This window comes from Sus scrofa, chromosome 4 (genome assembly GCF_000003025.6).
Source record: "Sus scrofa isolate TJ Tabasco breed Duroc chromosome 4, Sscrofa11.1, whole genome shotgun sequence".
Lineage (NCBI taxonomy): Eukaryota > Metazoa > Chordata > Mammalia > Artiodactyla > Suidae > Sus > Sus scrofa.
In genome coordinates, this window is record NC_010446.5 from 95098802 (window position 1) to 95114955 (window position 16154).

At 47.1% G+C, this 16154-nt stretch overlaps 1 protein-coding gene across 6 annotated transcripts in view; it reads left to right on the plus strand.

Annotated features, from left to right (window-relative positions):
• Window positions 1-14044, plus strand: part of KCNN3 (potassium calcium-activated channel subfamily N member 3) — a 199215-nt gene extending 185171 nt beyond the window's left edge. For 5 of the 6 annotated variants that reach the window (XM_021088692.1, XM_021088691.1, NM_213985.1 and 2 more), the window contains 2 exon segments: window positions 1092-1161; window positions 8724-9047. In XM_021088692.1, coding sequence (XP_020944351.1) covers window positions 1092-1161; window positions 8724-9020 — 367 coding nt within the window. In that variant the 3' untranslated portion in view covers window positions 9021-9047. 6 annotated transcript variants of the gene reach the window in all.

Sequence of the window (16154 nt, forward strand, 5' to 3'; positions counted from 1 at the left end):
ATTAAAAAAAAAAAAAAAGAGGAGTTCCTGTCGTGGCACAGTGGTTAACGAATCCGACTAGGAACCATGAGGTTGCGGGTTCGGTCCCTGCCCTTGCTCAGTGGGTTAAGGATCCGGCATTGCCATGAGCTGCGGTGTAGGTTGCAGACACGGCTCGGATCCTGTGTTGCTGTGGCTCTAGCGTAGGCTGGTGGCTACAGCTCCGATTGGACCCCTGGCCTGGGAACCTCCATATGCTGCGGGAGTGGCCCAAGAAATAGCAAAAAAAAAAAAAAAAAAAAAAAAAAAAAAAAGAAAGAAAGAAAAGCATAGTTGATCACAAAACAGGTGTTAGTATAACCTTCTCTGAGGCATGAATTGCCTATTTGTCTTACATTTACATAAGCAAGAGAGGCTACTCAAATAACTCTTCACTAGGTAGAGAGATGTATCCCTGTATGTCTACACAGACTGAGAACTGGCTGGCAGTTTCCCTGCTGAAACTGTAAAATAAATAATAACAAGAGCAATAATAGATAAAAAGAAAACACTTTATATACCACCAGGCATCTCCATAACCCATCTCTCTCAAAATGATCACAGTGAGAATTGAAGAAGATAATGTCAAGGGGATAGCATGGTGCTGGCATGAGGTCCGTATTACACATGCACAAGCAAGCACACACGCACACATGCATACACGCATGCACCACGTGACCACCAGAAGCAGAACACATTGTGGTCAGTGCTTTCTACAAGCTAAGACTTTTAGGAGTATGGTGGATTTTTTCAAGTAGAGGATGAAGGAGGTTTGGGGAAAAGCCTGAAGGCTGAGAGGCAGGCATTGGAAGGTGGAAGGCGCAGCCTGGATAAAGGCATAGGAGCCGGGAGATGCTGTGAGGGTGCTGAGGAAACTGACTGAAGGCAAGCACGTATGGAGACAAGCGTTTGCTGTTCTGGGGACCTGCCAAGCCCTTGATTCTGGTCAGTTGTTCTTCTGGTCGAGGTCCTGGGCTGGGTTCCCAAACCAGATGAATTGAGGTGGAATCTGCGCGTGGCGCCGAGCCCCGCATGCCCTTGAAGAGTATGGCTGTCATGACTCTTTCCTGCAGACTGAGGAGCGTCAAGATGGAGCAGAGGAAGCTGAGCGACCAAGCCAACACGCTGGTGGACCTTTCCAAGGTGAGTGGCAAAATCCAAAACCCTCAGAAAGGGTTCTCAGATGCTGGCATTTCAATTTCTCCGATGTGGCTGTGAAGACCTGGCCGTGGCCAAACTGAACAGGACAGGAGCAGAAAAGCCAAGACCACCTCCTCCTTGGTTAAAAAATAATCTAGGTTCAAGTTCTTGAGATTTGCAATTTACGAGTGTGTGTTATTGACTTTTAAAACCGGGCTTTAAAACCTGGCATGTGTTTTCGTGGGGTTTTTTTGGGGGGAGGGGTCTTTTTAGGGCCACACCCGTGGCATATGGAAGTTCCCAGGCTAGGGTTCAAATCAAAGCTGCAGGTGCCAGCCTACACCACAGCCACAGCAACACGGGATCCAAGCCGCCTCTGCAACCTACACCACCCATCAGAGCTCATAGCAATGCCAGATCCTTAACCCACTGATGGAGACCAGGGATCGAACCCACATCCTCATGGTTACTAGTCGGATTCGTTACAGGTGAGCCACGACGGACACTCCCCAGCATGTGTTTTTAAACTCAGTCATTCAGGTTAGTCTTCATTGGGAATTAATTAGCTGACCTAATAGTCTCTTCAGTGTTGCTTGAGTGTCTGTACACTGAAGGCTCTGAAGGGTGAGCTTGAGTTTGCAGGGGGTGAAGCACACTGAGGCCAAATGGTGACGATGGCAATGCTGTTGCCCGGGTCACACCTAGGAAGATCCTTCTGGTTTCCTGTTATGATCAGAAACTCATTTTTCTGCATCCTCTAGTCCTTACCACTCAGCTTTTCTGGCCCTAAATTGGTGTGTGTCGGGGGGATTTCTTTATTTCTCATTAAGATGCCAAAAAAGAGAGCCCTCCTTTGAAAGCCCCACTGTCCTTCTGTGCCTCTGGCCCTGCACTGCTATAATCCTGTAAAGAAATAGCCCCTCTTGCAAATCTCCAGAGTGAAAGAACCGGAGGCTGTCCCGCTGGCAGAGCTGAGTGGAGGCACTGCTGAAGAAAGAGGCACCCCTCCTCAGCCCCTTCTCCTCATGGCCTCTTGATAGAAATTGTATGTCAAGCATATAACCCAGGGCCAGGCTGGCAGAACATTCCAGCTGATGTCAATTATCATCATGGAACATGTCCCCTGGGTAAGCAAGAGGAACAGTCACAGGCAAATTAAGCCCCCTTTGAAAAGAGGGTGTGATCAGAGAAATTGCCAGTTGTTGGGCCACGTATGGGGCACTTTGTTCAACGAAGGGATCAGGCCAAAGAAAGGGCCTCCCAAGCCCCTGGGGGACTTCACTCAGGGAATACGTGGCTGGCATGGGTAGGGAGATGCCCACAGGCCTGCACGCCTTTGGAGAGGGCACTGATGTGGAGTGCCCAGCTCCTGAGAGCCTGGAGGAGGTGAGGATGAGAATGGAACACCAAGTGCAAAAGGGAATCTCCCAGGGCCTTGGGTGCATCGCTTAACAGTCTTGGGTTCCAGTATCAGCACCACTGGAAGGAGGTTTTAAGATGGAAGTGTTTAGGGAGTTCCCTGGTGGCGTAGCTTAAGGATCTGGTGTGGTCACTGCTGTAGTGCAGGTTTGATCCCTGGCCCAGGAATTTCCATATGTAGAAAAAAAGGGAGGTGTTTGTTATAAGGATACAAGGAGTTCTCATTCCAGGCAGAACCTAAGGCAGGCATGTGGTCAGACTTCAGAAAGGACCTAACTAGAAGTGGGCCTCACCCCGGAAAGCATTTGCTCACCCTCTCTCCTCTCTCCTGTTCAAGTGCCTGCTTCAGTTCTCTCTTTCTTCCTCTCCCCTGTCTCCCGACAGCGTTCCATGCCTCCTGTCTCCATGGCAGACCATGCTGGCCCCTATCTACCCAGAAAATCCATGTTCTAGCTCTTGCCACAAAGACAAATTGGCCTCCTATTGTCTTAATTCTAAATTCTTAGAAGGGATGATATGATTGGCAGTTTGGGTCATGTGTCCACCCTTGGACCAATCAGCTGAGGCCAGGAGGAGGGTTGTACAGGGTACACATGGCTGGGAGGCCATGCTGGGAGGCACAGGAATGGCTCAACAAGCCTAGATATTTCTTTTACAAGTAGCTGTATTTCCTTTCCCCCCACCCACCACCTCACCTGGCTGGACAGGCTGTGGCTGATGTTCTCCTGGGAATAGCAGGCAAACTGGGCTTTCAAGCCTGCATTTCTTCAGTGCCAGCCACCACCTCTCACAGAGATGGGGCCCTGTGCAGAAAAGATTGGTTGAAGAAAAAACAAACAAACAAAAACTCTGTGAATTGAAGTTCCCTAGTGGCCTCGTGACTTAAGGATCCAGCATTGTCACTGCCTAGGCTTAGGTTGCTGCTGCGGCGCAGGTTCAGTCCCTAGCCTGGGACTTCACATGTTGCAGATGTAGCCCCCCCCCAAAAAGACATAAACAAAACAAAATTCCATGAATTGGAAAGAGAGAACTAAACCTCAATAACCTGGAAGGGAGTTGCCTGGAAAGAAAAATGCAAAGGAGAGGATTAAGGGAATCTGCAGGGCTGCGGTGGTGTGGGTGGGCCTTGCCAGGAAGGTGAACTCTGTCCTCCCAGGAGGCTCAGCCAAGGTCCTGGCAGCAACCTAGCATCTTTCAACCGGTCCACATTCCCCCGGCCTCCCGTCACCAAGCAACAGGAACAGGAGAGACAATAACGCCATGTTCTCTCCCTTTTCTTTCTGTGCATGTCCTCCCAGCTCACCCCTTCCACCCCTGCCCTTTGGTCCTCTCTAGATTACAAAAAGGGGGTGTGGCTTCCAAATAGCCCTTGCTCTGTTGAAGAGCTCTCATAGGATAGTGGAACCAGCCAGGAAGGAGGGGAGGTTTTCTGTGCTGGTCTCAGTGCCTCCCATTGGAAAGTAAAAATCATTCCTCACATCCGGGCTCAACTGATCCAATAAGATGTTATCTCTAAGAGTTCCCATTGTGGCTCAGCAATAAAGAGCCCACAAGGATCTGTGAAGATGCAGGTTAAATCCCTGGCCTCGCTCAGTGAGTTAAGGATGCGGCATTGCCGTGGAGCTGTGATGTAGGTCAAAGATGAGGCTCCTTTCTGGTGTTGCTGTGGCTGTGGCACAGGCCAGCAGCTGCAGCTCTGATTCAGTCTCTAGCTTGGGAATTTCCATATGCCATGCGTGTAGCCCTAGGGGGAAAAATTTGAAAATCAATTAATACCAAGTGCCGTTAAGTATGTGGAGCAACTGGAACATTCACCCCCTGCTAGTGGGAGTATAAATTAGTACCAGAGTTCCCTTCGTGACTCAATGGTTAACGAACCCGACTAGGATTCATGAGGATGCAAATTCGATCCCTGGCCTCACTCAGGGGGTTAAGGATCCAGCGTTACCATGAGCTGTGGTGTAGGTCTCAGATGCAGCTTGGATCCCGAGTTGCTGTGGCTGTGTTGTAGGCTGGAGGCTACAGCTCCTGTTTGACTCTAGCCTGGGAACTTCCATATGCTGCAGGTGCAGCCCTAAAATGTAAAAAAAAAAAAAAGAAAGATTAAAGATATCATCTCTAACAATGCTTTGTGAACGATAGACACTGGCTTTGCACATGAAAGTTCTGGTTAGGAATATAGATGAGGGGAGTTCCCATTGTTGCGCAGTGGTTAACGACTCCAACTAGGAACCATGAGGTTGAAGGTTCAATCCCTGGCCTTGCTCAGTGGGTTAAGGATCCGGCATTGCCGTGAGCTGTGGTGTAGGTCGAAGACGTGGCTCGGATCCCGAGTTGCTGTGGCTCTGGTGTAGGCCAGCGGCTACAGCTCCAATTCAACCCCTAGCCTGGGAACCTCCATATGCAAAAAGACCCAAAAAAAGGGGGGGGATATAGATGAGGAAACCAAGAGCCAGAGGAGCAAAGAGACCACCCCAGGGTCAGGCTGTTGGTGAGCTGCCGCGCTAGGGCCGAGACTCAGGGCCCAGACTCAGTTCAGCGCTTGTCGAGGTCCCCTGTGGTCATATAGCTTCGTGGTTTTGTGCATTCCGGGAAGAAGGTGCACCTTGAGGAGGTTCTGTGCATGTTAATTAATGCAGAAGCGCTTTCATTTCTCAAGTCCCCCTCTCCTCCCAGGCAACCAGAGCAGAGTCCTGCCCTTGCAAAGGTGGAGCTTGCCTCTTTCCACCTCTGCAGTGGCTCCTTTTGGGGCTGCAGCCAATTTGCTGGTGGGGCATGTTATCAGCTGGGAAGGTATTACTACCTTTTCAGCCTCCCTCCCCCCATCTCCTCTCCAGCTTCTCATGTTTGCCACCTTCACTTTCTTTTTTTTTTTTTCTTTCATCTCATTGCCGACTTCCTTGGCCCCTGCAGGCACCAATGGTTTCTGCATCTTCCAAGAATAACTTGAAATTTCAGGTGAAATAGGATCAGGGTGTCACTGGCAGATGCCTAGAAGCCCCTGGAGCCACAGCACCTGGAGGTGGGGGTTGGGGGGTTACAAAGCTGCCACCACCCTGCACCTCTGTCACTGCAGCCAGGGACCACCTGAGAGCATGAAGTCTCTCAAGAATCTCACTCCCAAGTTGATGTCATTTGTTACTTTTCAGGGAGAAATGTGACCATCACAAGGGCTCTACAAGCCAACCCAGGAAGCCAAATTATAATCAGAAAGTTGCCTGATAAGAGTAGAGTCTGGGAGTTCCCAATATGGCACAGTGGGTTAATGATCCGGCTTGTCTCTGTGGAGGCACCCTTTGGATCCCCAGCCCAGTGCAGTGGGTTAAGGGATCCTGTGTCGCTGCAGCTATGGTGCAGGTCACAGCTCTGGCTCAGCAGCTCTGGCTTAGAGGCAGTCCCTGACCCAGGAACTTCCATATGCCGCCGGGGTGGCCAAACCATGGGACTCAACTCTACTAAATGCATCTCGGCCTGCTGGGTGGTATTGGTTGGAGTGAAAGTGGTTTCATCTCAATGACATTAATTGAATTTGAGGGCTCATTAGACATAGGGTGGGCAGGACTTTGTCCTGTGAAACCTGAGAGCCAAGGGAGAGGGTGACACCCAGGTTTCAGGTTGGGACAGCCTGAATGAGCAGCAGGTCTCTCAGGGAGACAGGGAGCACTGGCAAAGAGCGGATGGAAGATGGAAGATGGTGTACTTGGCACGAGCTCCCTTTGTTTCATGCTGCTCTGACCTGGTTTTATGATAACTCTCAGAAGATGTTTATTTTATTACTTTAAAGTTTTATTTTATTTACAGTTCCCTTGGAGACATCCCGTTTTTGCTCCCCTGCTCTCACACCCTCCTTCAGTGTTCATTCACAAAAGCTTACTGAGCACTTGCTCTACAGAGGCAGGCCCTGGGCTGGGCCCCCTTGGTAGTCTTGTTTGCCTTTCCTTCAGCCACTCAAGTTTCCATGAGAGACCCTGAGAAATCTTCTGGGCATATGGAAATAATTTGTGGCGAAAATGGTCTTTTCCATCAGTGAAACTCCTGCGTTGGCCAAGGGATGGAAGGCACAGTGATTTTCCCCTGTGCCAGCACTTTATCCATTCGTTAGTCTGGCAGCATCATTTACTGCTGATCGTGTGTGGCAGACCCTCTTGCTAGGCACATTTATGTATATTTTTCCATTAAAAAATATTCGTTGAGAGTTTCCACTGTGGCTCAGCAGGTTAAGAACCTAACATTGTGTTTGTGAGGATGTGGGTTGGATCCCTGGCCTCGCTCACTGGGTTAAGGATCTGGCATTGCTGCAAGGTCACAGATGCAGCTCGGATCCGGCATTGCTGTGACTGTGGGGTAGGCCAGCAGCTGTGGCTCCTATTCAGCCCCTAGCCTGGGAACTCCCATATGCTGCAGGTGGGGCCCTAGAGAGAAAAGAATATATATTAGTTGAGTATCTCCTACGTGCCATATGTTGTTTTAGGCCCTTGAGACACAGTGACCCCAACAGGTAAAAATCCCCGCCCTGGAGAAGTTTTCCTTCTAGTGGGAGATGACAAGCAACAACAATATGCAGAAGAAATGGCAAATTAGCTAGTGTGTTAGAAGGTGACATAAAAAAAAGTTGAGGAGTTCCCGTTGTGGCTCAGAGGAATGAACTCAACTAGTATGCATGAGGACTTAGATTTGATCCCCGGCCTCGCTCAGTGGGTGAAGGATCCCGCGTTGCTGTGAGCTGTGGTGCAGGTCACAGACACGGCTCGGATCCTGCATTTCTATGGCTGTGATGTAGGCTGGCAGCTGCAGCTCCAAGCTCCAATTTGACCCCCTAGCCTAGGAATCTCCATATGCCTCAGGTGTGGTCGTAAAAAGCCAAAAAAAAAAAAAAAAAAAAAGAAGAAGTTGAACAGTGTCAGTAGGATCAGGAATGGAAGTGGGAACTTGGTGTAATATTTACAAGGATGTGGGGGGAAGATGATTTTTAACAGGAGGCCTAGAGGAAGTGAGGCTGTTAGCCATGGGCGCATGGGGGGTGAGCACCGACCTCAAGGCAGGTCCCTGGGACCCTGAGAGGTGGCACTGAGGCAGGGGGTTTACTGGGGGGGAGGGGCCTGCCAGGCAGTGATGGAGGTAGGATGGGGCAGAGGGAGAGTTTGAACTGTGATATGATTGACAAAGGCCTTGGGAAACCCACGGAGCTCCAGAAGTGGAGTGCCCTTTGGGGCTGCCCCCTTCATTGACCAGACCAGAGAGGGGCTGTAACCTCAGTGAGGCCCTGGTGGCCTGGCCTGAGTGAGTTACATCGTACATCATACATTCTGGCTGCTCTGCTGAAAGTGGGTAAGGGGAGCAATGGCTTCGTAACTATATGTAGTTATTATTACCTCCTATTTTTAAGGAAACCAAGGTTCAGAGAAGTTAAGTGGCCTGAGGGAAGGCACTTATTAGTGAGCTGCAGACGTGTCTTCAAACCCTGACCTACCAATGACAAATCTATTGTGTTGTCCGCCGCCCATCTCTTTAACCAGTATCTGCCATGATGTGTGAGCCGAGAGGTGGGCGCGGTAAGAACATGAGGACACTTGAGAGATTTGTTCTATTTAAGAAGAAAGTGCTGCTTCTCTTACAGTCTACTTATTTTCTAATATATTTTTATAATTCATATGCATTGGAGTTCCCGTTATGGAGCAGTGGAAATGAATCTGACTAGTATACATGAGGATGTGGGTTCGATCCTGGCCTTGCTCAGTGGGTTAAGGATCCGGTGTTGCCCTGAGCTGTGGTGTAGGTCACAGACATGGCTCAGATCCCACATTGCTATGGCTGGGGCGTAGGCCAGCTGCTGTGGCTCTGATTCAAACCCTAGCCTGGGAACTTAATGCAGCCCTAAAATAAATAAATAAATAAAACCCACATTATTTTTGTGTTAAGAAAACAACAACAACAACAACCAAAATAAAAAAAAAAAAGAAGTGCCATTTGAGCCTCCATGTCTGCAAGAAAGTAAACTGCTTCTGTGTCCTTGGCCAGAACAGACACAGCTGGTGTGGAAGTTGGTCTCGTTGTAATCTGGAGGAGTATTTCATTTTTCCCATCACAGCTTCCTCTGTGATGACCTGTCATCTCCCTATCTCCCATCTCTCTGTCTCCCCAAACAGATGCAGAACGTCATGTATGATTTAATCACAGAACTCAATGATCGGAGTGAAGATCTGGAGAAACAAATCGGCAGCCTGGAGTCTAAGCTGGAGCATCTCACGGCCAGCTTCAATTCCCTGCCCCTGCTCATCGCGGACACCCTGCGCCAGCAGCAGCAGCAGCTCCTGTCTGCCCTGATGGAGGCCCGGGGCGTCAGCGTGGCAGTGGGCACCACCCACACCCCACTCTCCGACAGCCCGATCGGGGTCAGCTCCACCTCCTTCCCGACCCCGTACACAAGTTCAAGCAGTTGCTAAATAAAACTCCCCACTCCAGAAGCATTACCCATAGGTCTTAAGATGCAAGTCAACTCTCTCCTGGTCACTTTGCCATCAAGGAACATTCCGACCAGGGAACGTAAAAGAAGAGAGACCGAGCTAATTAACTAACTCATGTTCATTCAGCGTGCTTGGTTTGATATGCCTTGAAACCAGAAATCTAATCTCTGTTTAGGTGCCTCTACTTGGGAGCAGGAAGAGGAGATGACAGGAAGCGACGCCTCTGGCAGGGCCCTTGCTGCAGAGTTGGTGGAGAACAGAAATCCACGTTCAATCTCAGGTCTTCACATGGGGGGGGTGGGGGGTCAGATGCACTGAAGTAGCCGACGGTGAAGCCAGCCCAGAGGAGGGTCCCGCTGGGGGAGGGCGTGCTGTCAGGCTCCGGGGTCGGGTTCCTCACCCCTGGGGTCCTGCAGCCCTTCCTTGTCTAAGGAAGCCCCTGGATGACAAAAGTAAAGGAGAGCTGCCCATAGCCTACCAAGCTGTCCTCCCATCCCTTATACAGTCATAAAACTCAATTTAGACCAAAAGAAAAATAGGCAAATAAAAAGCCAGACTTCCCATCCAGTATTAATACCCATAGAAACCTGTGTATTCGCAAGAGTGTGCACACGCGTACGCACGTGCACACACACACACACACACACACAGGCACATCCCACGTTCAACCCAGGTCTTTTCTTGTTTGCACTTGACCCAAATAGAGAGGGACTTGGCCCCTTACCCTGCACACCATAGGCACTCTCAACACGCACATTGAGTGGGTCGAATCTGGATGTGGGTGCTGTCAGTTCAGGTAGTTTGCTAGTGTCGGCCACATCCTGAGCTTCCCTGAAGATGCAGGCCCCTTCAAACACAAAACAGGATGCTTCGCCCTGGATACACACCATGCTTGCTCTGAGATGAATGACAAGCCAAAATCGTTGGCATTCTGGAGAGATAAGCAGCCTTCTAAAAATAACGGCTTCTGCAGAGTGTTCATCTTATATCCAAACAAGCTGTGTTCCAGTGGAGCGCGTGATCAGGTGTATGCACGTGAGGGGAGGGGAGGGGAGGGGAGGGGATCTGTGCACGCGTGCACACACATGCACCAACAGGTGTGACTCCAGGACGCCTGTGTGAATAGAAGATTGTCTGGGCTCAGTGATATTTATCCAGCAACAGGTTTCCAGCCCCAGATGTTAGGACCACCAAGAGGTCAATGCCTCACCTGAGAGCTGGGAGGAGAAGTGATGGTGAGTGGCCCAGTGGTCCTTTCTACTTGACCTAAAACCACCTCAAAGTAAAAGAAAGGTTTTGAGAATAAAGGGAGCCCTTTGGGAACTTTGTGGGCAAGGTAAGGTGATGCGGATTTGTCAGGAGTCTCTTCCTACTGTGCCACGTTATTCTTGGTGCAAAAGCTATCGTGATGCATCTCAAACTCCAAGAGACTTCAGCAACATCGGGATCCAGTGTAGTGACCGGCATTGTGAGGCGAGGGCATGGGGAGGCCAGATGTTTTCCTTGCTCCATCATCTAACCATGCATAACGTTTGTGCTCTGAAAACCATCCTGCTCTTCATGACTTTTCTCATTCTGAGGTCTTTGCCTTCTGCTAGTGGGGGGTCAAATGATACTGTAGGGGATATTTCATCTGCTTAGGGTAAAGCAGAAGGGTGTCTTGGCGGATGGTTGTCCTGTTGGGTTTCATTTTGTGCAGGGCAGCACCACCTTTCCGAAGGCAGTGTCTGGCCGTGGAGACTTTTCTTCTACAGCCCTGGGCTTAGTCTCTAAGGACAAGGGTATCAGCAGACATCAGACCCTGGAATGGCCACTCTTTCAAAAGATCTGATCTCCTGCTAAACTTTTCCTTTTATCTCTTTAAAGATAAGTGTTAGCATTCCCCAATCGCCTTATTTTTATCTTGATGACTCCTTTGAGCATTTTCCTTGGATGTTTTGCACGCCATAGATGCCACACTTGCTGCTGGCTTTTTTTTTGGCTTGTTCTTTTACCTATTGATTATCGAAAAGGTCCCTCTTCTTTTTTATGTCCAAGAATGGCACTCCTGGTTTCAGTGACAGCCGAACATACAAACAGATGGATAAGCAGATGAAATCGCCATGCAGTTTCTTTGTGGCATTAGTTCATTTCACGTGCGAAGAAAACTGGCGGGTCAACCCGAGCATGCCAACCCCGATCCTCTAACCTCCAGCCCTCAATTCTTAATTCCTACTTGCCTTTCCCATCCCACTGTAACCCTGTGACATGTGTGTGTGCGTGTGTGTGCATGTACACATATATAGGGATTTCACCTGAGTTGCAAACAAATGACATGCGAGATTCCACTGCCATTCCTCCTGCCAAAAAGTGTGTGCAGACTTTCATTGACCCATTGCTATCTGTGAGTGACTCTTCTTTAACCCACCACTAATGCTGTACTCTTACAGCATTAAATGCTGATGACCAAGCTAGCAACACTAGCAAAACAAGGGGCTGGAGTCACCCCTGGCGTCCTAGAAACACATGGGCATTTGTAGCTTGACTGGACCTATTGGTAGTGCAATAGCTACGTATGGTTTTTATCCTTGGTGAAAGAGTATTTACTCTTCCAAGAAAAAAAAAATGTGATCGAATCTGCATGTTGATCCTGCCATGATAAATGGGAGGCTGCTTCTCTATAATGGTATTTCAGCTTTCTGTGGGGAAGTTACCCATTCTTCTGCAAGTACAATCAACTGTTGATGACTTAGGTATTGATTATCCAGGGTGTAGCTCACCTAGGCTTCCTTCCTACAGCCTGTCTTTTGGCTAATTCCACTGCACCTCAGTATCACCATCAGATGAGGAAAGGGGGTAGATGGATTCTCACGTCATGCTGTCTTGTTCCGTGTTTCAGGTTTGTTGTGGAGGAGGTTTAATGATCTACTCAAAAATTGGCTATGTGGGAAAACTATGAATTACAATAACCTCACTCCAGTACTGAACTGATTGAAGTCTGCCCCTTCCTGGAAGGCTGACCCAGTATAGCAGAGCCCCTACTATAACCCTTCTGATAACTCAGTGTCAGGTAAAAATACTCTAATATTCCCTAAAATATCTAGACACTTGAATTGAAAATACAGAGCCACCCCCTCATCGCTTAAGCCATATTCTAGCTCCATGTACTGTAAAGTAAGGGATGTACTGTGATATTTTAAGTCCCACTGATCTCAGCGGAATTTCAGGACATAGCATCAGTTGGTAAATTACACCAGTCGAGGGGCTCCCTCCTCCTTAGATTGAAGTCCAAATAAAAATCTGCATCTTTGGATCAAAGGCCACATATGTGTGATCATCATCAATAAATTATCAGAAAGTGTCTATCAACTGCTCTTGCCATCCTCATAATATGTAACGTCACGGAATCATATCTCTAGAAACGCTTAATACAACCCAAAAGAACTAGAAGGGTAAGGCCCTGGATCACCACTAACTTCTGACCAAAGCAAGTACCAGTGGTGTAACAAGTAAGTGAAGGGGTATAAAAAGTGTACGTGCAAGTAAATTCTAAAGTGCTGAGCAAATGCAAACTATGTTTACTGGTAAAGGCCAAGAAGGAACAGCATTGAAGAAATAACAGTTTTTCATATATTTGAGGCTTTCCCCCATAGACGTTTGATAATTTCTTGTGAATAAATAATGAACGATGGAAGAGAAGAAAATAGAGATACGGAATCAGAATAAATAAAATTCTAACACTGGATCCACATCTTTGGCCAGTGAATATAACCACCTCATACCTCAATTTCTCTGTACTTAAAGATAATAGTTAATATTCTTGAGTACAAAGTATTCAATAGATTCTAAAATGGAATCACTATTGTCCATAGCAACCCAGACCAATTCTGTCTACTCTACACTTTGATGTTGCCTCTGAATGTCGTCAATAGCTACCAAAAAGTAATTATTACGTAGCAACCAGGTAGTGGATTTAGCAGGAAGAAGTATGGGATTAGCCCATAGTCCCAGGACCTCTCTCCTCCTTCGGAGTGTACCTCAACAAGCCATGCACCCCAAATTACAAATCAGTGTTTCATCCCAGAACAAACAGTGTTGCTACCATCATAGTACCACAACTGAGACACTGTGGAGTCATTGCACTACCGGTAGGTTACTGTTATTTTTAAAAAGTCGTTACTTTTAAACCCTAAAATATGTCCCCAGTTCTACACTGTCATCCTACTTCCCTGAATGTTGCTTAGAAGTGGACGAAGGCTCCATCAGTGGTCGTCGTGCTGTCCCTATTGACACTGCAGCATTCAGTTTCAGTACCTTAGACAGCTACCTGGCTGCTTCCTGGTAGGCGGGCACAGCCCCTTCCCTCCCCTCCTCTGCAGTCAGACGGTTTAAAGACGCCCTGGACCACATCCCTTCCTTCTCTATTGCCACCAAAGTAAACATGGGAGCAGGATCTTTGATACCACTAAGAAAGGAACCTTACAGGGAGAGCAATATTAACTGTCCGCCTCTGGTAGTAGAATATAGACGAGTTCTCTTCATCCTGAAAGCTTGTGCCAGGCTGCATGAATAGAAATTAACACTAGACTCTTGTCAGACAAGTAATATATAGATTTTTACTAAAATAGACTGAAGCTTATTAAAAACATACTCAGTGCAATGGTATATAAATATATACAGATAGAGAAAAAAAATAACTGTGATCTTTTTTTCTTACACCGTTACTGGAAATGCCCAAACATGAACTGGAGTTCCCTCTGAACAAAACCATTATCAAATCTTCAACGTATGACCTCCAAATCTAGGTGCCAAGTGCCCTGCCACAGTTGTTTACACACCTGAAAAACGTGTTCTGGAAGCTGTACTCTTGGGCCTGGACAATGTGTGGAAACAAACAAAAGAGACGTTGTGACCAACCAAGCTGATGGAGGAAAAGCACAAAATTCAACACCAACCTGTTTCGGATCCCAAAGAGATGCTGAATTTATAGCCAAAAAAAATATATATATATACATATATATATACACACACATATATATATTGACAAATCAGATATCAATCTGATGGGAACAGCCAACATCCAAGCTCACAGAAGGACAGGGGATAAACAACATTCTCTAGCTGTGTCATATTGTCTCACTTTCTGAATCTCAACCAGGATTGATCCACCTTCATCAGACACTTTTTAATGGCGCAACAACTCAAGGTCGGTCCCAGACTCTCCCATTCTGCACTGACCAGAAGAGAACAGCAAACGAGGTCAACAGGATGCTAATGGAGGAAACATCATGGCGAACTCAGAGATTGATGTGTTTATATTCAGATCAGATGAGCTTCAATATGAATTTGCATCTTGCCTCTGTACTGCTTGCTATTTTTTAATGATAGGAGAAAGCATAACAGTTTATTTTAAATATGAAATATATTGCTATATTATAAAATATATTGTAACTTTCAATTAACATTTTGTATCAAATTAGTCTTTAGCAGGTCACGTGTCAGCCTGCTCTCCTAACGACTGTTTCTGAGTACACATCACTGCTAGTTATTGCCTGACACCCAGACCGAGGGTCCTCAGCCTACAGAACTGCCATATTCTAATTCTCTGAGACGTATTAGAGACAAAAGAACATTATTCCTGGCTTAGAAGAATAACTCTACCCTAAATTCTCTCAAGCCATTTCAGAGGAGATTTTAAAAGCCATCTCTCCTTTAGTAGCTGTGCAAAGCCAGTTAAATAAAAGTGTAGGCTCTTCTATAAAAAGGCAAAGGCTCTATTACCTAAATGATATGTCTCAAACCCAGCCTATCCTTTTTTCCTTTGGCAATGTCATAATGTCATAAATTGGCATGAGGAAGAGTTTTCTCCCGTGACACCAAAGAATCCAAATTCTAGGCATCACAAGTTCTCTGGGTCAGAGTATAACCGGGATTGGAATTCCCTTTACATGAGGTCCAGTGAGAGCCCAGATGTGCTCTTCTGCGTGGGCAATGCCCTAGAGGGAGTGAGGTTTCCACGTGTTTATCCACAACAGGGAGCACAGACCCTAAGGGACTGAGGGAGAAGGCAGGACATTGCAAGACCCAGCCAAGAGCTGGGCTTCTTTTCTGCTGGTTTGCTCTAAATGGGAGGAAAGAAAGAGTTTCAGTCAAGATATTCTCCTCTATTGGCAATGTTGTGTCGACTTTTCTCCTTAGGCACCTATTATATCCAAGCCCGTCCATCTCTGTTAGAGCAGTTGAGACAGGAGCGTAGAATTTCTCACTTCCCTCCTTTGCCTGACCAAGGGGCTATTTCTAGATGAAAACAGGATGTGTTAGGTTACTGAACAAAGGTTTCCTAGAATCAGTGAGCCTCCTCCTAAGGAGGACCCTCTTCTCTTATCATCACTTTGGTACAATGTTGAGCAGGTGCAAACCAAGTAGCATCAGGGTCGATTCCACTGAACATGCATGTCTCTTCCCTTCATGATCTCTGAGAAGTCACACAGATATACTGATGGCGTAAAACAGCAGATTTTCTCCTGGGGGAAAGGCTGGAATCCTCTCAAACTTCCATTTATTTGAGCTTCAACATAGAGAAGGCTGGCGCTTCAATGATATTATTCATGCCATTGGAAGGAGAAATAGCTGCATGCTTCAATCTGCTTGTGTAGCTGAGACCTAACATGGATCCACATTTTTATTTTTATTGAGCTGAATTCTCTCAGTCTCTGTCCTGTTCCTCGGTTACACATTAGGCTGAGCTCCATTAAAGCCATTAGAACTCCAGGGCACCTGTTTTTAGCAAGTTACTCACTCACTGGGTAATGGCAATTAGTTTATTCTCAATTTTATAACTGACTGGTGAATGTACTGGTGGTAATTGATTTGTCTCTTAATACCTTTCTGCTAGGAAATGGAACTGTCTCTTTTTGGCTTTTCCTTCCAGCCTTTTCAGATGAAGGCTTTCACGTTCATAGACAGTGTTCTGGGCTTTCTACTCAAAGTTATTATTCAATCTAGAATTGAGGAAACCAATACAAATTCCTGATTTGGGGGAAGAAGACCTCGTGACAGTAATTCAGGTATATTGCTAACCCCTTGCGAGTCAAAGTGGGGTCCATGGGCTGGCAGCCTTAGCATCAGTTTGGA